The sequence below is a fragment of the Chamaea fasciata genome, unplaced genomic scaffold (assembly GCF_029207755.1).
Source record: "Chamaea fasciata isolate MVZ Bird 193981 ecotype frontalis unplaced genomic scaffold, bChaFas1.0.hap1 SCAF_22, whole genome shotgun sequence".
Taxonomy (NCBI): Eukaryota; Metazoa; Chordata; class Aves; order Passeriformes; family Sylviidae; genus Chamaea; species Chamaea fasciata.
Window position 1 is genome coordinate 2,236,992 of NW_027094107.1, and position 23,069 is coordinate 2,260,060.

Here is a 23,069-nt window from a genome sequence, read left to right on the forward strand (position 1 = left end):
CTGGCAGGCCGGAGGGCTCCGTGCCCTGTGGCACAGGCATCCTCCTCCCGAGGGGCTCCTGCAGTTCCACGGCCCTCGGGAGCTGTGCTGCGCTGCACACCTGCCGGGTGGCTCTTGGTTTAGTGTCCTTGAAGCTTGCGTGGCCCAGGCTGTGTCCCGCTGGGGACCCCCCCGGGGGGGCTGTAGTGCTCCGGTACCGCTCCGTGGGCTCGGTGCCACCCCCGCAGACCTCACTGCGAGGCCACCACCTGCTGCAGGCTCCCCCCGTGCTGCAGACCGCTCATGGGGACAGCGGCGGGGCCGGGCGGCGCCGGGAACAGAGCACCGGCCATTTCCGAATGAGTCTGTGCCTCGGGAACCGGCATCGGGCTCACCGAGCCAGAGTCACTCTGCAGAGAGCCCAGGCTGCTGCCGTCGAAGTGAGTCATTTTCTTCTTCATTAATTTCCTCTCTTTGGCTCGGCGGTTCTGGAACCAGATTTTCACCTGCGGAGGAGCAAGAGGAAAATTGTTTTCAGTTGCTGCTGGACTGGATGTGGTCCTTTGTGGGTTTAGTCACAGAATCACAGGGAAAATCAGTGGCGTGAGGACCACTGAGAAAGGCAATGACAAACTGAGATAACAGAGCTGCTTGCTTGCTTTTCGTACAGGTAATCTTTCCTGTCTAGTAATAACATAATTATTAATAACTTGATAAAAAGGGGATTTTGTGGTTAGTTCAGTTATTTCTTTATGGAATGAGCTGTGATTTATTTAATTTTATGAAACAAAATCGAACAGAACAGAATCTCATGTGTCCTGGTGATTTCCAAGATTCTGCATATTGTTACATTGACAACTGTATGCCTTAGTTAGGACAAGCCAAGATCTGCTCCTGGCCTATAAACTGAGGCACAAAAGCTTTCCTGATTGGATGGTGCACGTTAATTAGTGACTTCCAGTGTGGAAGCCAGTGGAAATTCGCCTCTGAGCAGAATTTCATCAGCAATACACAACATTAATTCAAAATACTGCCTCTGCAGTGCCTGAACAGCTGAGTGCGTTCTACTTCATTTGTAGCTGGAGCCAGAATCTGCTGCTGCTCCCCACACAATGCAGTGCCACCAGTGTCCCTGCCCTGTCACAGGCACACAGCCACCTTGGGAAGGAAGGAAAGACCTGCTGAAGGCGGATCTTGACTGGGGTGGGCCGGGTGAGGATGTGAGCTGAAGGTGAGTAATGGTCAGCTGGAAATACTGCAGGACTTGCTGAGGTGTGAAATGTTCTGTGGTAACTGGACTGGCTTTGGATGTGAATCATCAGGGTTGGATTTAAAGCTGTGCACTCCAGCTGTTTATCCTTGGATGTGGCTCTGGATCACATCTAGTCACTGTAATAAGTCAAGCTACCTCATCCAGGTTTGTTGTGTTTTCTTGTTCAGACAGCTAAGGAAACACTTCTGTCACTGTTTTCTGTAACCCAAAGGGAAAAAAAATCAATATTTTGCTGAGAAAGATTGGTCTGTTCGGTTATTTTTTCCCTAGAATCTAGAAAGGGAAAGAGAATAATGATTGGAAAGGAGGTAAAACAATGAGAGGTGATAACACCTGTTACTACCAGACTGTGTTTTAAAAGAAAATCACTGGTGAAGCCCAACAAAACCTCTTTAAGGACTCTCTGGGACAGTCTCAGGGTGCTTCTCCTTGAGGCATTATTATTCCATTATATAGTTGAAGGATTCAAATACATGCAAAGCCCATGTAAATCTAAACCAGGTCTCTTAAGCCCCAGGCTGCCATCTGAGATGTTTGGCAGTTCCTTTTGCTGTCTTAGTTCTGGAATATCATTCCAGTACCAAATTATGTTCCATTAGACCAGTTTCAAGCCCTCTCAGATCTCTTGTGTTCTGACTGTGCAGAGATAATCCAGTATTTCTCATACATTTGCCAAAATGTATGAAACGATGAAACAGTCTAAAAACTAAACCAACATTTCAGAATTACCCTTTGGCTTCAGTGTTCTTACCTGCCTGTGAATTGAGGTTTTTATTCTGGCTTGTTGTTAAACTAGGGGAGCACATCTGCAGAGAGAAATTAGGCACTTCAGGGTTGTGTGCCAATTATCAAATAAGTCCAAGTAAGAACAGGTCTGTAATGTCAGATGAAAAGCTGACAGGGCCAGTTACATCTGTCTCACTTATTCTTTACCTGTTGCCCTCCTTCCTTTCTATATTCTTTTTTCCATGCAAATCTCTCTTCCCCTGAAGTCTGATTTTCTCTCTTCTTTCTCATCCTTGTCATCTCCTTTATTTCTGTATCCTTCCTATATTAACAGTGCTTCACTTTGCCTTTCTTTCCTTCGTTACGTATTGCATCTCTCCTTCCTCGTCTGAGCAATTGTTCTTTGTCCTTTTGAGATATTCCTTCCAGGGAATTTTGAATTTTTGGCAGAGACAGAAAAAAAGCTTTTCCAGAAAATCAATTCAGGTTTTAGGTGGTGTACAGAGGAATTTGGGATAGAACAGTGTGTGTTCAGCTGTGCTCATATGATGGAGTTGTTTAATTTGTACGAAAGGGTGGGGGTCTATCGGGTATTTTTTACTTAATCTTCCATTTTTAAAATAGAGATGTAGGTTGTATGAACTGTAATTCATTTTGTTCTTGATATATTTGTGATGATGAAGAAGAAAAAATATTGCAAAAGCTGTTGCCGAGTTTCCCCAATATATACAAAGAAATAGATCACACATTTTTGTTTCACCTCTTCAAATACACTAACAAAAATATTCATCAGGAATTATCACTGAGCTAGGAAGTTTCAAGTTTCAAGTCAATATCACTGGTTGTTTACAGAAGCAGGACCATAATATTCAAGTTCAGCATAATTAAGTCAAATTATGAACGTTTTAACAGCCAACAAAAAGACACATAGTGTATTTTTTATACCTGGCTGAAACAATTTTAATTTTTAACAAATAAATGCTGGCATTCAGCAGAAGATTGAGGAATATTTGCAAAATGGGTGTTTGCTTCTCCATTTCTGTAAGCTCAGCTGTGTGAGCCAAGTTCAAGTTGGATGGACTGGGTGGATTCTGTACCATTCCTGCTCAGCAGAGCCCACAAAACAATAGTGAATCAGGCTTAATCATGGATTGTGTTTTGATTTATCTTCTGGGAACAGAAGTGGAATTTGGAGGGGAGCAAATGGGGCAGGAGAAAGGAGTAGCACGTATGTAGGAAGTCTTGAACAAAAGGTACAAGGCAGCCAAGGAAACAAAACCCTTCAAGTGTCCTGAACATACTTGAGCTCATCACTTCCATCTCCGCTAGGACTGACCTTGTTGGATTTGGTTATGGAATTCCCACTGACTTCAGCAGAACCAGGACTTCTGCTCTAGGAAGTTCAGCATGAAATTCTCCCTGCTACCACAGCCCAGAGAGAAATCCTGGCAGGATTTTGGTGATGAGGTTTAACTCGTGTTTCTCAGAATGAGAAAAAGTTGGTGTTTGCATTCCCTGGGTTATTGCACAGCTCTAGTTTGGGTTTCTGCAAAGGGAAGCCAGTGTTTGGTTACTGGAGGCATTAACATTCCTGTGTTCTTTACCATACAGTTAGCTCCTCAGCAGCAATCATAAATTCAAAGGAAAGCCTGGATGGGTGATCCATACTCTACCTGTCTCTCGGAAAGTCTTAGGTTTGCAGCAAGTTCAGACTTCCTTCTGATTGTAATGTATCTGTTGTAATGAAACTCCTTCTCTAATTCTAATCTCTGATGATCTGTGTAAACCACTCGGTACTTCTCTCTTGTTCTTGTTTTACCTGTTTTGAAAGAAGAACACATTGCTTCAAGCTAGAATTTTTTCACTTTAGTAACACAAAATATCTGGCTTTACATTTGAAAATGTCTGGGGGGATTTTAGGCCTGATTCTCTATGCACTTACCCAGAGTAACTCCCTTGACTCAGTCTCGATTTACAACACAAGAGGTTCATCCCATCAGATATTAAGTTTGCTCTTTAGTAAATAGATACTAAACTGCTTCTTGTGTTCTTTCTCACCCCTGTGTTATCATTTGGGAAAGGAAAGGCATTCCTGGTAAGAATAAGAAGCCAGGAAACCTGGGTTCTCTCCCCAGCTCTGCTGCAAGCTTCCTGCCTGGCGTTGAATTGCTCTTTTCTTTGGCCCTAGAGCTGACACTCTTACCTGCCTCAGAGAAAATTGTAAAGGACATTTCACTGCACAGAAAATACTGAGAGCTTCCAAAGTTCCTCATTTCTTGTTGCTAGAAAAATTCCCACAACGTTGTGATTGTTACTGCAATTTGGAGGTTGTGTTTTCCCCTCAAGTCTGGCACAATCTGCCCACGGCCCGATAACAGCGCAGGGAACAGTAACATAGATTTTCAGATGACAGTTCATAAAAAAGAGAAAAGGCAAGCAATAATACTTCACAATGGGCAGGGAACTGCAGCATCTGCTGTTTTGGGAGCAGCGTTGCTGCCTCCCTTCAGCTGTGGGTGCAGCTGAGTGGAGCAGACACGGCTCAGCAGCATCCAGGGCATTAAACGGCAGTGGCAGATGACAGGAGCCAGGGAACACAGATGCAAGGAGCTGAAATTTTGTGGATTCCATATGGGGTCATTTCTGAGGGCAGAATGTGTGGCTGCTCTGAAAGCAAGCTGAGAAAGGGAAAGGCTGCTGGTGCTTTGCTTCCTCTGTGGTTTATGCTCATATTAGGCATTCAATATATTGGAGATCAGCACCTGCTTCAAGCCAAAGCCTGAGGTCTTCCCACATTTTTAACAGACTGGATCATTGTTGTGTTAAGACCAGTGTCAGCATCTTTGCTGACCACAACCTTATAATTTTTTATGCTTCCTTGTTTACCTGTATTTAGATGGACATTCCTTCAGATGTGCATATTTAGCCAGTGAATTGTCTGGGACAGGGAATATATTTTCAGTATATTTTTGCTCTGTATTCCATTGTGGTGCTAGAGGTTGTGAATCTGTGTCCTCAGTGGTCACTGCAGCAGAAGAGGTTCAGGCTCTCTCAGGTGATGCACAGAACTCGAGGTGTTTGTACCTGTATCTGCTGTTGCTGCAGGTGTTGTGTGGCTTTGCACAGCAGCTCCTGTTTGCTTCTAGAGCTTTTTCTGACAAGGTTATAGGGATGCCTAACTCCTCAAAAAAAAAGATGCCACAAACTCCTAATAATTGCACTCTAATAAGAGCAGTTAATTTTCAATGGGGTGAAATAGATTCTCAGTCCAGGGGTTGGTAAATGTTAGTGTCTGAGTAGATCCCAATGGCACAAAGCCCCAGAGCCACCAGCTTTCCCTGGATACAGAGAGGAGCTGGAGGATTCCTACCCAGTCCCTCCTTCCCACTGCCCTTGCTTTGGAATTTCATAGCACCCAAAGATCAGAATTCAGGGTGCAGGACTACAGCAGAATCTTGGGTTAATGTTTTCCTCCCATCTGTGGAGGGAGATGTGATGTCTCTTAGTTTTGCAATTGCCATGCACACCATAAAGGGTCGCTTTCACCTCTTCCAGTATTTGACAGTCAGGACTTTGCTATTTCTAAGAATTGTTGGCTCACCAACCTATTGCTTGCATTAGAAGTTTCTTCAGGCTCTGCTCCTCTTTGTACAGATCCCAGAGCCAGAGTTGGTGAGCACTGGATGTCCTGGGCACTGCAGTGCTGTAAATAAATCCTTCTGTAGCCTGGATGGGGATGGTTCTGCTTCACCCTACAAGACAGGAGTTCTCTAGGACTCTCCCCAGGCTTGTCGAACCAAGTCTTCATCAGAATTTGGTCCTTCAGCTTCCATATTCCAGCCCTAGGGGAGCATCAATAGTGCCTTTACAGTGCTCTGGGCATAATCCAACTCTTCTCAAGGCCATCAGCCTGATTACTTGGATTATTTCAGCGGGGAAAATATGTCTGGGATTGCTCCTTAGGCCGTGGGTTCTGCTCAGTCCACGCAGCCAAACTCCTTTGTCTCAAACCTGTTCCCTGCCCGTGCAAGTGCTGCCTGCCTGGGGAGGATGTACAGGAGTTCTCATTCACTGGCATTTCCACCACTGGGAAACCGCAGTGGAAGCAGAATTAGCCCGGTGACGTTTACACCGATAATCAAGTGAAAAGTGCTGCTAATTTTGCAACATTAAGGTAAGAATTGTAGAGTCTCGAAGGAGCAGCAGTGATTCAGTTCAGTCCACATAAATACCGGGACATTTGTTTTCCTTCACTAGAAGTGTAAAATGTTTGTTTAACATATGGTCACCTGTGGTGCTTTAATGCCTCCCTTGATATTTTTTAACTTTTGATCTCTCTAACTGGTGGTTTGGTTAAGGGTTTTTTTCCTCTTCAGATGAGAATTTGGGGTCATTCTACGGGACAAAATGTTTAACATGTTCCCTTAGTGTCCTTTGTGTTGTTAAGATGGAGTACACAAAAGAGCAACAAGGTGATCTTATCTTGACCTCTATTCTCATTGAGAGGCACAGACAAATATCAAATGTTCCTATATTGCCAAAACAAGGTGGTAAACTTCAAGAAAAAACCTTCCTGTTTCTGGTTTTAAGTGCTTAAACCCTTATTACCCGAATAGGAGAGGGTTGTGGGTTTTTTTTTTTCTTTTTAAGTTGAAGAAGAAATTAAATGTACATGGAAACCAGAAGTTTCTCCCATTAGATCCTTTATTTCTATATGAGTAATTCTCAGGGGTTTTTTTTAGTGGAATTGATAATATCTGGAATCTTTTTGAAGGATGATTGGGAGCTTTGACATCTAATTTCTTTCTTGAAGTTAAGAAAATAATTTAAAAAGTAAAAAGAGCAAAAGTAAGGAAATTCTGAGAAATGCTCCAAGAAAAACTCTCTGATGTGTCACATAAATCTTGTCTTTAATAATTTGATTTTTCTTTCCTGTGTAGAGTTAACACTGTCTGTGAGAGACAAGAGACAGTGGGAGCTGAGATCTGCCAGGATCTTCCAAGAGATACTTCTAGCTCTGGCAGAGCCGTGTTTTAGTTTGTTGGGCCTTTACTCTCCTTGATGTCAGTGAGAGTCTTCCTACTGCCTTTGTTGTGTGCTGGGCTGGAATTAGTCTGCACATGGCATTTCCTTTCAAAGGCAAAGCACACTTTTATTTGCCAGAGTTAACAAACAGCAGCAACAGAACAGTTTGGGCCTTTAGCTTCTAATTGTCATCTGTTAGACAGAGCAGATCCACTCCAGTGTGTTCTGCCGACCTACTGGTTTTTATTTTAATTGCATTTTATTTCCAGGAGAAATATTACCTGAATGAAATTTGAGGTGGGACTAATGGATTCACTCCCATAGTTGGAGGATGTTCTTCACTTCTCAGGATATAATGGCAGAATTCAGTGATGCAATGGTAAAAGTCCTTGTATTAATCCAATTCTTTAGTGAAATCCTGCATATTTGCCTCACTTAGGTGAGTGAAATAGCCAACATTTGACTTTGTGCCATCTTAATGAATCTTTTGTTAGTGCCAGGTTAAAACGATAATCAGCAATACTGTGCCGGTTCTACAGGGAATGTGTTCTGGCATGGACAGTTACAGCATGGAATTGTGCTTGGAGAGGTTATTGGTGCTCGGGTGGAAGAGAAATGAAACAAAAGGGCTTTGAAGCAGCTACCTTTGCAGCCTGCCTGCCTTTGTGCTGGGGGAGTGGATTTCCTGGCTTTAATGAGCTGTATAAGAAGAGGGAGTTTTGTCAAAACCTTTTTGCACTAGTGGCTACTGAGGAGTGCCTTTGGACCAGCAAGAAATCAGACATTTCAGAGTTGGAAATCTTCTCAGGGGATATAGTTTAACAGTGCTGCTCGATCACACCCACTCTGGTAATTTTTGTGACTGGCCAAGTTTTGAGCTGGGGGAAGGGAACAGCTTTCCCATTGGTCATAAAATTCACAGAGTATTTCTTCTGAAGACAATAAAGCTGGGAGAAGGCCTCTTTATTTGCTGTGAAAATCATCACCCTTTCCGGCAATATAACTCCTGAAGAAAAGAGGGAGAAGGAAGAGACAAGACTGCATATCAAAGCAAAGTGAAGTGTTAAAAGGGTCTGTTGCCTCAATATGACAGATAGGCCTCAAAACCTCAGACAATGTAGGCCAGGAAAGGAAAAAAAAACAATCCAAAAAACACCATCGGACCTCACAACTAGTTTACAAAGCAAAATAAATTAGCATGAGAACCAGCCCTGGGCCCTCTTTCAGAGCCTCCTCTCTTTAACTTTTCAGGAATATTCTGCAAGCACTGAAACCAGTATCTTTCACAAAATCCAGAAGCTGCCTGGAGATGTCCTAGGATAGGATAGTGTGGGATTAGTGTGGGATTGCTGACAATCACTGCAGCCTGGATTCCGGGGTTGAGCGGCTTTTCAGAGGATGTTATGTCTGTCCCTGGTGACTGGATGTTACCTTAAATCATCCCAGAAATGTGAAACAGCTTCTGACCTGAGGATGTGCTCAGTTCCCACCTGCATCTCTCTGTTACTTTAGTATTAAAAAAACCTGATGTTAATTTTTTGAGTTTATAAAGATATAGACTGACAGAGAGCAGGCCTCAGAGTTTCGTTTAGGACTCTAACTACTTACGTATTTTAAAAGTGTAGGAAAAGTAAGAGGTAAATTTTCCCTGACTAGAGTCAGTAAATTCACTGATTTAATTGAAGCTGTGAAGCAGAAGTAATTTAAAATAAGTTTTGAAGACAAATGTTGTGCTGCACATGATGTTTAATGATGTTTTGTAAAGCTAAATTAAACACCCCCTGCAGGCACTGTATTAGAAAATGTTATATAGATCCATATAGATGTGTGCTAATTCTGCCAGAAACCTTGGTGTGATAAGTAGATATCCTGGTCCTGTGCATTACTGCAAAGTCAGGTGCTCAAGGTTTGTGAAATTCAGTGAAATTCTGTATTTGTATTTTCTGCTGCATCTTTCTCATCTGCTCTTTTATACTTGCTCAGGTTGTTCACGCTGAAAAAACCAGAATAGAATCATAGAATTGAAACCTTTCAACAAACTCAAATTTCTCTTTCTGTTTTCAATTTTGAATATGTTCTGCTATTCTGAAATAAAGGTCATTGGCCAAATTCTGTTCTTCCCTTTGCTAGTGTAAACTTTTCTGTTCATCTTCATCACACAGAAGGAACTATATCCAAAACAGAATCATTTTTATTTCCTTAAGCAATGACTGGGCAGGCAGAAGCACCCAACCTGCAGAAAATGTAGGTGGATTTCTGAGTGGCAAATTGGATAAATCTCATTGCCAATGACAACTGAAAGGAAAGTGACTGACTGAGATTTTTCCCAAGTGTTGTGTGTTCTTTAGCATTCAGCATTTTACAGGAATGACCTCTAAAGGGGCTTGTTCCTCTTCCTTAGATTTGAGGGAATATAACTTTTTCCTTCAAAGACTGAGTGTGATACGTTTACAGTGCTTTAGTTCTCCTGAGCAAACTGCCTTTTTGTCTGCAGAGGAAATTTTTATTGAATAAGAATGATAGGAGAGTTGTCATCTACAGGAAAAAATCTCTCCTCAGAATCAGTTCACCTGTTTCAAAACTTGTCCCCACCCTGTTTTATGGTAACATAAGTGCAGATCTCAAGGTGCACTTTCAGCTTTGTGAGCAAATTCTCCTGGGAGTTCACTGCTCAAGACTCAGTGTTTTGGGCACACTTTTACCACAGGTGTGTGTTGTTTTCTCACACAGTCATAAAGTCAAGTCTACTCCTGTGTGAGTGATGACACAGCTCCATAAAAATCCTGGAATCAACAGGAGATTTGTAGCTTCTCCTAAGGTGGTTTTATTCTACTTTCCATCAAAGAATTAACCTGTAATTATGTCTCGTGTGTGTGTGTGTGTGTGTGTGTGTATGTGTGTGTGTGTATGTGTGTGTGTGTGTGGAATTACCACCTCACATTTCTAGCTGTGGCTGTGTACTGTTGTGTGTTACAATTGCTCCTTGTCCTGGCTGTGCTCACCCTCTCCAAGGGGACGTTGAGGAGACAGGAGCACTGTAAGGGTTAGAGTCGAGTCTTTTCTCTCGGTGTTTGTGGCTGAAAACCCTGAGCACTCAGTGCTTCCTCCTTCAAGTGTTCTGAGTCAAAACCCATTGGCTTTTTCCTGTCTCCTCAACACCCTGAGGAGTGCAGAGACAGGGATTCTACGTGCTCTGCATTGAGGATCAAGCCCCAATCCCTGCAGTGCCAAGGCAAGGACAGACACTCAGCATCCTTCAGTCTGGGAGAGAAGGATGCATGAAAGCCTCAGCATGAGTTTTCTGCAGGAAATGCATCCTAACAGTATTAAATCAGGATGATAATCTCACATTCAACAATGAGATCTTCCAGAGGTTTCGGGTAATCTCACAAATTTCACTTTACATCAGTCGAACACATAGTTTTACACTGATGTTTTTAAAGTTACAGAGTAAAACTTGAAATAATTTCTTCCTTTGTTTGAGGTTAGTTGTGTAGATAACAGTATCAAAAGACCTGGAGGGCATGAGGCAGTGGCAGAAATAGCAATAAAGTGTTTTGTTTGTCATCTGTCTGGCCATGAGGCCACAGAGCACCAGTAAGAGAAGATAACCGTGAAATCTGTGGAGATGGGAATGCCATGGATTCAGGGCCTTGGTTCTGTGGCTGCTCCAAGCCAGACTACTCAAAATGAGGGAACCTTTGGCAAGAATCTCTCCCAGTCTTAAAGGGATAAGATTACAGGAACATTTCTTGCACACTTTTGAGAATATCTTGCAAAAATTACTTGCTTTAATAATTATTGTTTTCACAGTGAAATATTACTGGTAGTATTAGTATTGATAATTAGTGCTTTGCAGCGTGTAATGAATAAATAACAAAATTAATTTGTCTAAATGATGTCTGCTGTGATCAACTCAGGTAAGTCTGAGCTTCATTTTTTTCATCATTAAGAGCAGCAGTTTGTATCTATTCACAGGGAATAAGGAAAGCTGATAAATAAATTCCTTCATTCTTGCAACACCAGACCTTTACTGAAATTCCCAGAGGTTTTGTAAAGAGACAGAAGGATGATGCTCAGTGAACAGAGACAGCTTTAAGGATGTAAAAAGAACTGGATTCCATCTAAGATAATGATGAGGGGTTTGATCATGATCCGGCAAACATTTGCAGTGAGCCTGGTCACACATCTGAAATCACTGCAGCACCTGCATGTACAGAACCAAACTCACTCAGGTGCTTTCCTAGAGCTGACACTGCTGCGAGGGAAAATCTTTTAAAATATTTTATTTTTGGGCAAACCGTGAAGAACAATAGTGCCCTTGCTTTTAAACAGAAAAGGACAGAGGATAAGGAGTGAAGGAGGAGAAGAGAACCAACTCCAACGAAGCAGATCTGGTACTGAGCCTGCCTGGCCTAGCAGAACTAACATATATAAGAGGGAAAGAAGCAGTAGGAGAATTCCTTCTCTGGATTTTTCCCTAAAGCAGCACTCAGTAGCTTTTCAATGGAGCCTTCCCCTGGCCCAGAGGCATTTGGGAGGGTCTGTTCCTATGGCCTGCTGATTTCTCCAGTTCTAGAAACAAGTACGCTCAATATCTTGTTAGACCACTCCAGAAAGGAGACACTCCCAGCTCTCCTGTGAATGCTCTGACCTTTGCAGGCTTGAAATTTGGAAAGTTAGAAATCTCTAAGTGCCTCTTGAGCATCAATTAGAATGTGATATTTTCTATTATGTGTCTGTAATGTATATTGATATATAGATATCTATATCTATATCTATGTGCTGTATCAATCTATCCCAGTGTCCCACTGTCAAAGGGACAGCACAGAACAAACCAGGCCTTGCTCCCTTGGTGGGATTGGAATCCACAGGAGCACAAAGCAGGTAAGGAAGGGATGAGGAGAGGTGGTTATTTTGAGCAAGGGTTCTGCCATCTGTAAATCCCACAGTTAGTGAGCAATTTTGTTGCCCTTGTAAGTACTCTTAAAAAGTAAGCTGCAAGTGTTTTTCAAAACAGGCCCTCTTTTGTTTTTTCTTGGTTAATTCTTGGACAATTTTTAAAATATTAACTTTTTTATCCCCCCCAAATTCTTACTCACACAGAGCAACAGCCTGTTCTGGTTGTTCTACTGAATTCTGTGGACTCTCCATGAACTAAAGTTGTGTTCAGCAGGAGTGAGGAGGACTCTGCCCATACAAATTAAATGCATTATTTTAATACAGACAACTTTTCTATGCAGTTGCTTTCAATTCTCCAGTGTCTGTTCTAAGTAATTGCTTTTCCACCAGAGATTGATTCAGTCCCTGCTTTGAAGACTTTTATTTACAGGCACATGTGGAGGGAGAGAGGGAGGGAAAGAAACTTCCTGGGATGCAACACTGAAATACTGGGAGCATCTCTTTAGGGGAGAAATTGAGCATCCCTAATTTCTACTGATCTCAGTGGATGTCAAAGCTGCTCAGCACTCCAGAGGATCAAATGCTTTCATACAGCAGATTATGCCTCTCTTCTTTTCAGGCAGTTTTCCCTCTTTTTCTTCTCCCTTTCTTGTTTAATATTTATTTTCAAATACAGGGTGCAGATTTTTGTTTTAGGGATGCTCAATATTTATATTTTTTCTCTTGTCCCTCCTCCCAATCAAACAGAACCTTTCCATCAAGCTTCATGGCTTATTTTTACTGCTTAAATACAATTGAAGAATTGTTTTGTACTTTTTGACTGTCAAGCAGCAGAGCCTGATCTGTGGCTGTATTACCAGGCTGTGTTACCATGGATCTTTGTATTCCTGCATATTCTGAGAGCTGCTACTACAAAGTGAAGCAAGCCTTTCCTTATCATCCCCGTTTTTAAAGCGCTGACTCGTTGTTTGATCTTGCAGATCTCCTTGCAGTGTTCTGAGGTTTGGAGGGGCTGTTTCTGGTAGAAAGCCTTACTGCCAAACCCCTGCTGTGCATGTTTTACTTGAACTTTTCCTAGGCACGGCAAAACTTGAGGAAAGTAAGCAACGAATAGGTGGTGGTGAATGCAATACTTTCTGTTTCATCCCAATCTATAGGACTCCTATTAAAAGCACCTATTGGCTAGCACAAACTTTAAAAACATATCTGAAGCGAGAAGTGAAAGGACATTGCTTTTCATTTCCCACAGGACTAAAGGTCAAGTAAGAAACATAAGAAATAACCAACTGGTCAAACCCAGCATCCAATAATTGAACCAATACTTAACCGCTAGCAAGAGAAATCCTTCAGAGCGATCAGGATCTTCCCTCAGAACAGGGAACCCGGCAAAACCCCCACGAGTGAAAAAACCCCTCTTCTCAGCCCAAAACCTCCGCGCCCTCCTACCTGTGGAAGTGGACTGCACCGTTTTCCTCATCCACTCATAAGAGCTGTGCCTTTGGCTGTTGGGGGAGATCTGCTGGGCATGGATTGTATCTACAGGAGGTAAGGGCGCAGCAGCGGCAGCGGGGTGCAGGGAGCTGTAGTCAGCAGAGCTGTAGGAGCCCTGGCCAGGGGACGAGCCGTTGATGTGGGCAGCGGGCGCGGCGCTGGAAGGGCCTGGGCCGTAGGCGCTCCAGTCCTCGCGCTGGGCGCCGTAGTGGGAGCCCCAGGCCGGCGCCGCCTGCCCGTGGCTGTCCAGGCCTGGCACCGGGTGGTATCCCAGGTACTCGGGGTAGGCTGGAGCAGACACGAAGTTCTGCACGGGCAGGTTGTTGCTGGTGCACCTTGCGGATCCCGGATACATGCTGGTGTCCTTATCCAACAGATAGCTCACGTACATGATGCTCACAGCCTGCCTTTGTCTCGCTGGGACATCCTGCTCCTCGCAGGGTTTGTTTGATCTCCCTTCCCCTCCTCTTTCTTTCTCTCTTTTCTAGCCCAGCCTGGCTCTATAAATGACTCCTGCTAGCCCTGGTGTCCCTTTACTACACATGATTAACAATGGTTTTACCAGGTGCTGGTGGTAACAGTTTACTAAGGTCCTGCCTGATGTCACAGATAACTGCCTGCCCCAAAATTACATTTGCATTCAAATGAAGGGCTGCCCATGCGGGCAACCCCACCTTGCTGCTAGTTCCAGTGCTTCCTTTCTCACAGATCTTTATGTATCGCCAGCCCCGTCCTTTACTTTGAGAATGTGGTTTGAAATCTCGTGGTCTTCGAGCAGGGCTGAGTTTGTAGTTTACCATAACTGTTCAGGCAGTAGAAGTTGTATTTTTCTTGAGGATCTCGCTTCAGGCACTTGGTTAGAGTTACTCAAGCCTGGTGTCTGCTGGTCCAGTAGTAGTCCTGCTCCAATGTGCTCTATTTTTTTTTTTTTAAACTAAAACCAAAGGAGCAGTTCAGCGTTTAACTGCAGCTCTTACAGAGCTCCTCACATGAGCACTCTTCTTGACTTCAGCTCTTCATCTGTGTGGGAGAGCACTTAGAAACCGCAGTAATCCTGCTGATTTTACCATTACAAAGGATATACAAGAAGTCTCATAGTCATTTTGAGCATTTGTTCATAGGAATAGTCTTGTTGATGTTAGCAAGCTATTCATGAGCTGGCTGCTTGCCACGGTGATTGAAGTTCCTCTATTCTAACCTCCAATGTTCACAGACAGGGAATCTGTTATTGAGAGAATGCAGAATTTGTCACTTTCCCTGTGCTTATGTGTTGGTTGTGATATTGAAATGAGTGATAGTTTTCCCTGAAGGTTTTTTTTTCTTCTCATTGCTGTGCTTCTTCACAATAAGTAACACCTTTTCTTGGAAATATAGGAACAAATTATAGCTTTTTTTCGCTCAGGAAAGCAGTTTCCTAACTTTCAGGAGCAATCTTATGTTTGTGAGTAACAAATCCCTACGAGATCATCTGTAACCGGGAGCAAGGAGAGAAAGTGTGGATTTCTTCTTTTAAACGGGGTAGATGCCTTAGCACTGCCTCTTGATGGCAGTTCACCCCGTTCTCATTCCTGTTCCTTTAATGACGTGATACTCAATTGCACCTTTATTAATCATCCGACTTGTTAAAAGGAGTTTTTCCTTAAACAGGTGCAAAGTATAATGAGTTTTGTCTTTGTTCAGAGGTGTATTTTTTCTCGCAGTCTTTTGCACTTTAACGCCATTTAAACTTCCAGGTTCTCGGGAGGAAGGAATCACTTTGCACACCTGACAACACCTTTGTTTCCTTTAATGAGAGAACGGTGTCCCTAGGCTGCATTCACAACGTGCCTCGGGGTTGTGGAAAAAGCTTTTTGACTGATAATTTCAGAAGCACAGCTACCTGCTCAGAGTATTTCAGATTGTCCTGCTGTGCTCTTGGGTAAAATTTGTGGTCTTCTGCTTGTTTGCTTATTTTTGGGAGCTGATGTTTTGCCGGTGTAATTGCTGAAAGGTATTTTAAAAATCGTTAGGTGGCGGGAAGTTGCCAGAAGCTGTTTCTGCTGCTTGCATATGTGAGCTCACTGGCTTGCAATTTGCACATCTGTGACAGCTGGCCACTCAAAATTACCCAGCAGAGCTGCTGGGAAGGACTTCTCAAACCCAGGGAAGTCAGTGCTCAGTGGCTCATGGATCTGAACTGCTTAATTCTGCTGCAGCAGCAAAATAAATCACAGTTGTCTAATTTAGAATTAGGCGTCTCTGTACAGCCTGTCTACAGCAGAAGTGTGATTTTAATGTAGTGGGATCTTCCTACTTTTGAACTCGAGTGTTTTTCCCCCTTCTCAGTTTTAGAGCTCTGTGGTTGCTCAGTAGCTCTCGAGTGTTGAAATAGTTACAAAGATTCTTTGCATCTTTTTGTTGTAAGTTGGTTTCATTTCCTTTCTTCGTCTTCAGAGCTGTTGAAGCCTCATCCTTGTAGGTGTTTCAGTGCCTCTCCTGAGTGCAGGTGTAGCCATAAATCAGCCAGAGGAAGAAGCGGCATTTTCTCCTTTACTGGAGCCCTCCAGCTGTCTGCAAAACGTTCTAATTATGTTCATTCAATAAAACTTGTCCTGCCTTACCCACCTGATACACCCCAAGACAGGGCTCTGCAGAAGGGCTGGGTTGGATCTGCCCTTGTTCAGTGTTCAGGGTTGTTGGATACACCAGGCTCCAGTCATGGATTCATTCTCTCCCAGTGCAGCATTGTTCCATCAGGAACATTTTGACCTGTATTTCACAACGGTTTAATTTGTCTCACGGAGCGACTGAAAGCAGTAAAATGGTGATTATTCCTGTGTATTACAAAAATCACATAAAATACCTTTTGATGCTTTCAATAATACATGGATATAATGACATGGAAGGAGATTTTTCCTCTTCCATGCTGCCTAAAGAAAGGGCTTTACAATCCGGGATGGTTGAACTGACAATGCTTTGCTCCTCTGGCCACATGCTGTGCCCACGAAGCAGGAAACTGCTTCCTTTGGATTCCTGAGTACCCTGAGTTGGAGTGGCTCCAGCAGGCTTTGGTTAGTCCAAGCTTTTATCGTTTATATCATTTCAATCTCACCTATTAGTTAAACCACAGTCATTTGACTGTAATTGCCGGAGCTGTGTGAATAATCACATATTAATATAGTTAATGTAAAATGAAATATTTTCAAAAGTTTTCAAATGCAAAGTGAATGGAAATGAGAAATCGCCCTGAGTTCTCAAGAGGGAAAAGAACTTTATTGAGATGATCCTAAAACACCTTCACCCTCGGGGCTCCCTAAGATGCATTTTTCTAGTTCTATATTTGAATAGTTTCCATCCTCCGAAGCTGGGAAATGGTGTCCGCCAGAGATCCTGGATGGGAAAACATCTCTGAAGGAGTTTTATCAGGTGATGTTGATGTGGGCAGAGTCCAAGCAGCAACACTGGGATCCTCCAGTCCACTTTGATTATTCCTCTTCTGCAGCATGAATGAGTCTGCAGGGCTTTCCCTTGTCATGTCACAAAGCCATGGATCTGCTAAGGCCCCATCCTTGTGTTCCAAGCTGATGTCTCACGTTTTAACCACATCCCTGTCCTGGGGTGCAGACCTTCTCCTACAAACCCATCTTCTTATCTAGGGACTGACAGAACTCCAGTAGCTCTGTTTTGTTTTTCTAAGCTTTTTTTTTCTTTCTGTTTTCTTTTTCTGGTCTCAAAGAGTAGCAGCACCCATTTTTGGAGCCTGATCTGTGCCTCCAGTGAAGCAATGGGGACAGCTGCTGGTCAGCCGCCTGCATGGCAGGGAGACCTTGCCGGGCTGGCAGGGACCGTGACCTTATTCACATTTCAAAGTTCTCAGCCTGCCCAGTTCTGTTCCGAACAGGACTCGTGTCTGTCACACGCGCAGCTGCAGGAAGCAGCAAAGCTCCTGAAGAATCCTGGCTTGGAATTCTGGATATGTTGCAGGGATTTCTTTTCTCCGAAGTGGAACCTTCTGAAGTGGACTATTATGGAGCATGGCAGGCTTTTAAAAATTAACTTTTACAAGGAATTTTCTGGGCTAAAATGGTCTGAAAGGTGCTGCAAAACAGAGTGGGATTGCTGAGTTGTGACAGAGCTGGGGTGTGAGCAGGCAGGGCTGGGACACTCCTGCCATCCAAAGTGGCATGGAGCCACAGGGCTGGAATGTCACATCCTCTGCACACCAGGGAACAACGGCCTCAGGAGGTGATGACAGTGAGGAGCCAAGAGCAGGGCTGTGATATTTCAATCTTGTCTTCTCTAAACACTAGCCGTGCTTCAAATGTATTTTCTTTGTTAATCAGTGCTCTTCAAATAATGGCCCCAACTTCCAGCCAACATATGCTGACACGAGTGTAGGCCTTTAGGATGGCTGCAGTTGACAGCTGTCTCACAAGAACTCCGAGAATACTCCTAGCTCTGAAAGAAAGAATCTCCTTTCCTCACTGCTGTTCTCTGTGCTTTGAATTTCAACACCTTGCAATGCTGGATCTCCTTGGGCTGTGTGAGTCACGGCCCTGCCGCAATGGGATTGGAAGTGGTGACATTGTGGCAGCCTTAACCCGACAATTCACTGCTCCATCACCTTCCCAGAAGTGCCAACAGATCGCAGCCTCTGTTCTGTGCCTGGTGCCTCACCTGCCCCTCTGCTGCCCACAGGAACAGGAGAAAAACCCACCCACAAAAAACTGCCTTTGGCTGATGCCTTAAGTTTCAGTTTTCATGTATTTCAGGTTCTGTGCTGCCCAGGGGTGCAGCTCTGAGCTCACAGTCAGTGTCACTCAGCTCTGCACACAGCAGGGACACAAAACAAATCCTTTTCCTGCTGCACAACAAGGACAACGTTCAGACCCAAAAGCACAAACAAGGGTGGGCTGGAGGGAGGGACTAGAAAGATGGGACCTCACAACCTGGAGCTGGAATTGGACAATTAAACCCCAAAATGCAAATGGACCAAAACGTATCAAAGTGTGAGACCTGGTGACCGTTCGTCCATTTTGTGACCATTTTGGGCCCACCTTGGGTGTAGCCCTGGCCAGGCTCCTGTCCTGCCCAAGATGGATCCTTAAAGGCCTTTCAATAAAATCTACTTTATTCTCTAGCTCTGTGCAGTCTCTGTTCCAGGTCAGCCTTCCCAAGGCATCATCAGGCCACTCCACACCTGGTGCACAACACAAGGTTCCAGTCCCTGCCCACAGCCCCAGGCTGAGGGGAATTCCTGCTCTCAGCTCAGGGAGCAGCAGAGTTCAGCAAAATGGGATCCAGCATTCCCAGCCCTGGGATTTCGTGTTTGTGTGTGTGTGGTTAACGCTTCCCTGCTGCTGGAAACCCCCCTGTCGGCAGCTCCTTGAAATTTATAAGGAGCCTGTGTTATATTTTAATATTAGGGCTGCTAAATCCTGTCTGGGGAAATTCTTTACCTTAGGTGATGGTTTTGAAAGCTCTGTGAACACCTGGCTCTAGGAGCACATTCTGGCTTTGGGCACTTGGCTGCTGAGCACAGACTCTATGTGGATTATTTTCATCGAATTCTTAACTAACATCAAGAATTTTAATCATTTCTTTTCGGAAGTGTGGGGTTTTTTCCCTCCTCCTTTAGTATGGAAAATATCCCTGGACACGAGAGTGTCTCAGCATAGGTGAGGGATCCACAAGTACATTTCCTACAGCTGTGTTGTCACTCCTGGATGAAAGTCGCCGCAGTGGCCTCTCCAAAGTGACAATTCCCACTAGGTGGCACTTGGAATCCACGGCACAGCAAAACCCCGGCTGATGCAGTGCCTGGGAGCTACCACTCGGATTTGTACTTAGTGATTGACCAAGCTAAAAAACGATCGGTGTAGTGCTGCCTGCAGCAAGTTTCACAGCTCCGTTTAATACCAACATTGATTAAATCCCCACCCCCAAGGCCGTGTGAAAGAGCATTAGCACGGGAATTATCCCCTCTCCGAATCCCTGCACCCAGCTTTCTCCACTGTCCCACCAATTTCCCACCTTCAAAAAAGAAAAAAAAAACAAACCCTAAACCCTCCCAAAACCCCCCAAAAACTAAAACCCCAAATCCAAAAGAAACAAACAAAACCCCCAAAACAAAAACAACCCTCCCAACCAACTAATTGTTTATGTCCCTGGAAATTAAACTCAATGCTGTTGTTTTAAACCCAAGTTTTATGGTTTTATTTGAAGTGTCCAGGTAAGTGTCAACTCCCCAAGCTCTGTTCCCGTTGATATTCAAGGCTCTCCTCAAAGCAGTGCAGGAATTTGCGGTCTGCACAAATAACATAGGCCAAAAGCAAGGACAGAAGTGACAGCAGGAGTAATAGGCAAAGAAAGAAATGACGTGGAGAAAAATGGGAGCTGCAGAGGGGAAAAGTGCATTGGGGACTATTTGGTTCTGTATGGTCTGACACGGGCTCAGGGGGCATCACACAGCACCTCATACCCAATTCACTGCTCACTGCTACTGATGGTGCCTCTCAGCCCAGACTTTTGATTGTGCAGCTCTCTGGGGAGAGCAGAAATGCTAAAGGTACAGGACAGCAGCTGAGGAAACCTAGAACCAGGTTTTAGCACGGCTCAAGTTCTGTTTTGCTCTTTAATTTAATCTTTAGTCTTTAATTTATGGTAATGAATCTTAAGCAGTTTGGGGGTACAATGGCAAAATGCTGTTCTTCACCATGGTTTGTGGACAGAGGAGCTCAAGTCAGAGAGAGAACTGGACTGAGCCTCTTCCAGCATCCTGCTAAGGACACAGGCTCAGCAGCTGAAATGTGGCTTTGTGAGCATTAAGCTTGCATATGGCTCTGTGAGTGGTTTCTAGGGTTCAAAAATTACTCAGTAAACTCAAAAAGAGCCTTTCAGCTATTTATGTTGGCTGTGCCCTTTTGAGGGAAGCTGCTCTAAGTAGTAGGCTTGCAATTGCCATTGTTAAAAATTCATTATGAACCAGATGAGATTATTAAAAATAAATCAAATACTTCGGGTTCACTTGTACTGGTTAGCTGAATGTATTTCTGCAAATCCTGGTATAAAAACTCATGAGTTGGAAACATTGGAGTTTGGTGTTAAAAGCAAAACTTTCAGCATCATCCTGGGAGAAGCCCTGAAGTCTGTTTGAGGGAGGTTTGTGGCTGTACAGCTTTAAGTGCACAGCACCTGCAATGCTGCAGCAAGAGAGGGAATTAAAATAGCAGCGTGTGGGCATTAAATCTGTTTACTTGGGAAGCGACTATACCTGCGAGTGCCCCTTCGATGGCAGCTCACTGTGCTGATCTGTCCCTCCGAATGCGAGTGAAGGGACTCAAAGCAACAGATCCAAGGGCGAAGGTTTTCCAAAAGGGAAAAGGCAGAGGTGCACCTCTCCTGCCCTTCTTGCCAAGGTGCTGAGTGGGAGGGGCAGTTGTTTTTAGCCCAGAACAAACGGCATGTGCAATTTACTGCTGCAAGATGTTATTCTGAACAAAGAGTTCAGGAGGAGCTGGATAAAGATGTGATAATTGCGTGAGTCACAGGCAATACAGTGTTTAAAGCATCTCAATCCCTCGGCTTCCAGCTACATTGTCAGGGTAGTTTTCCAGGATTGTGCAGAGTGTGGTTTACTGAAGTTTTCTCTAAAGTAGCTGAGTTTAAATTCTGATTATTTGGAAGACAGTATGCTTGAATAAACGCATCATTGCATTCGTTTTGCATAACAATCCTTGTTTCCACTTTTACAGCTGTATAATGGTATTTCATACTTTTTACAGTGCCTGATATTCAAGAAGATCAAAGTATTTAGCAGATATTTTCTATCTTTGTACTTCTAGCAGTGGAATAAATATTTCTCCTCAAATCTAATCTGCTGCACTGGGACTTCTATGGCTGCTCAACTGAGCATGAGATAGTCTGGGGGTAGATGATTATCTGCATAGATACTTCTAGGAAGTAATTAGAACTCACTTGGCATAATTATATGGAGTTTGGACATTCTGAGAATAAAGAGTCATAGTTAATAACGTTTATTTGAATGTTTGCTGAGCGTAGGATCCTACATTTAATTAAATATATTATTAGAAGCTCCAGTTCATAGAATTCTCTAATAATGTTGGTTGTTTCAATGGCAGTAATTCTCTGTGTGGATCTTTGCTGTGTGGACATCCCTTCCCAATGTCCTGTCATGTCCCCTTTCCTTGCAGCTCCTGAATGGGACTGTGGGTGTAGATGGAAAAAGAACCATTTATGTAATTCTAATTATTTCTGTACTATTTATTTCTCTAGGATTGCTCTGCCTGTAACTCCCCAGTGTTTTTTCCTGCCATATTTCCTTTTCTTGACTAGAACTATTTCTTTATTTCTCTTAAGGCACCGGAAGGAATCCTTGAGGTCCCAGGCTCAGTATGTTCTTCTTTTTTTTTTTTTTTTTTTTTTTTTTTTTTTTTTTTTTTTTTTTTTTTTTTTTTCTCAAAGCCTTCCAACAGGATATCCCATTTTCAAAATTAATACAGCATTTTGTTTTTGGAAAACAGGAAGGGCAGTCCGTGGAATAGATGGCAATAAAGATTGTTGCTGAAATGTCCAAACTTGGAACTCGGGTTTTAGCAGAAGGTGTACAGATCACGAACAAGAAGCTTCCCTTTAAAAGGCTTTTAAGGAAAAGAAATTACAGCAGGAAATGCTAGATGGAATTTTCAGTCTTTCCTCTAAAGGGATGTCTTATCCAGGAACAAAGCCTTGGAACTTGAAATAGGGACTGGCTTGTAAACATGAGGAGAATTCACTTGTAAAGTAGCTTGAGATATTGTCTGCTGATCAGTGCAAGAATAAAAGCTAAAAAAAGGTTTTATTACACTGCAAGCAACTAGTGCATCTTATTCCTGTGGTCGTGGTGAGGAGGTTTGGTTTTGTTCTTTTGTGTTCCTTTTTTCCTTCTCCTACCAGAGTCAGGGTGCAAAAATTTAATGAGCCATCTGCTGAACGACAGTTTTACTCTGTAAATCAACAGGGGGAAATAGCAGCCTCTTCCTTAGCAGAGCTATTCCTTAAATATGTTCAAAGTGGGATCTTTTTTATCAAAGTGCTATCACTTTTCATAATACAGCAAGCATTTTAACATTTAAAGCAATTGGAAGTCTCTGGCTCTTGTCTGGTGGTTTGGAGTCACAGGATACTGGATGTGCTGTTACAGGGACAGATTGTCCAGGTTTTTATTAAACCACAGAAATTCCCTCATTGTCAAATATGTCCAGGCTCATCAAATCTGGGGCAGAACATCACGTTTGATATATTAGTTGCTTTTCCATTAGCACAGTTGTGTTATGCCCATGTCATACCTGCAGCCTGAGATGAAAACATCCTTCCCTTGCAGGCTGCATACAAATACATCTCAGCTCCATGGATCTCACTAAATCACACACTTGGGGGGGTTTCTCGCCTTGTTTCTCAGGGGTTTATGATGAGAATATTGCCACTTGCCTCTCTTTGGGTTGTGGTTTGTAATTGCAAACCTCATCTGATGAACAAATCTCGCATGTAGAAATTTTTCGTAAGGTTGCTGCCACTCAGATTTTCTCCTGTCTCATCCAAAAAGTTTCATTCAGTAAAATCTGGGCTTAAATACTACAAAAAATTCCCCAGAAAACCAACCAAACAGTCTGGTATAGAAAAACCTCTGTAAGCC

General features: G+C 43.3%; 1 protein-coding gene across 1 annotated transcript; it reads right to left on the bottom strand.

The window, feature by feature from the left end:
• Positions 1–230: 230 nt before the first annotated feature.
• Positions 231–13,849, bottom strand: LOC136300248 (homeobox protein CDX-1-like). Its single transcript, XM_066202506.1, has 3 exons — positions 13,352–13,849; positions 3,652–3,797; positions 231–485 (listed from the first exon to the last, which is right to left on the bottom strand). Exons 1-3 carry the CDS (start codon positions 13,785–13,787, stop codon positions 231–233), a joined length of 837 nt encoding a protein of 278 aa, XP_066058603.1. The 5' UTR covers positions 13,788–13,849.
• Between the last annotated feature and the right edge of the window lie 9,220 nt (positions 13,850–23,069).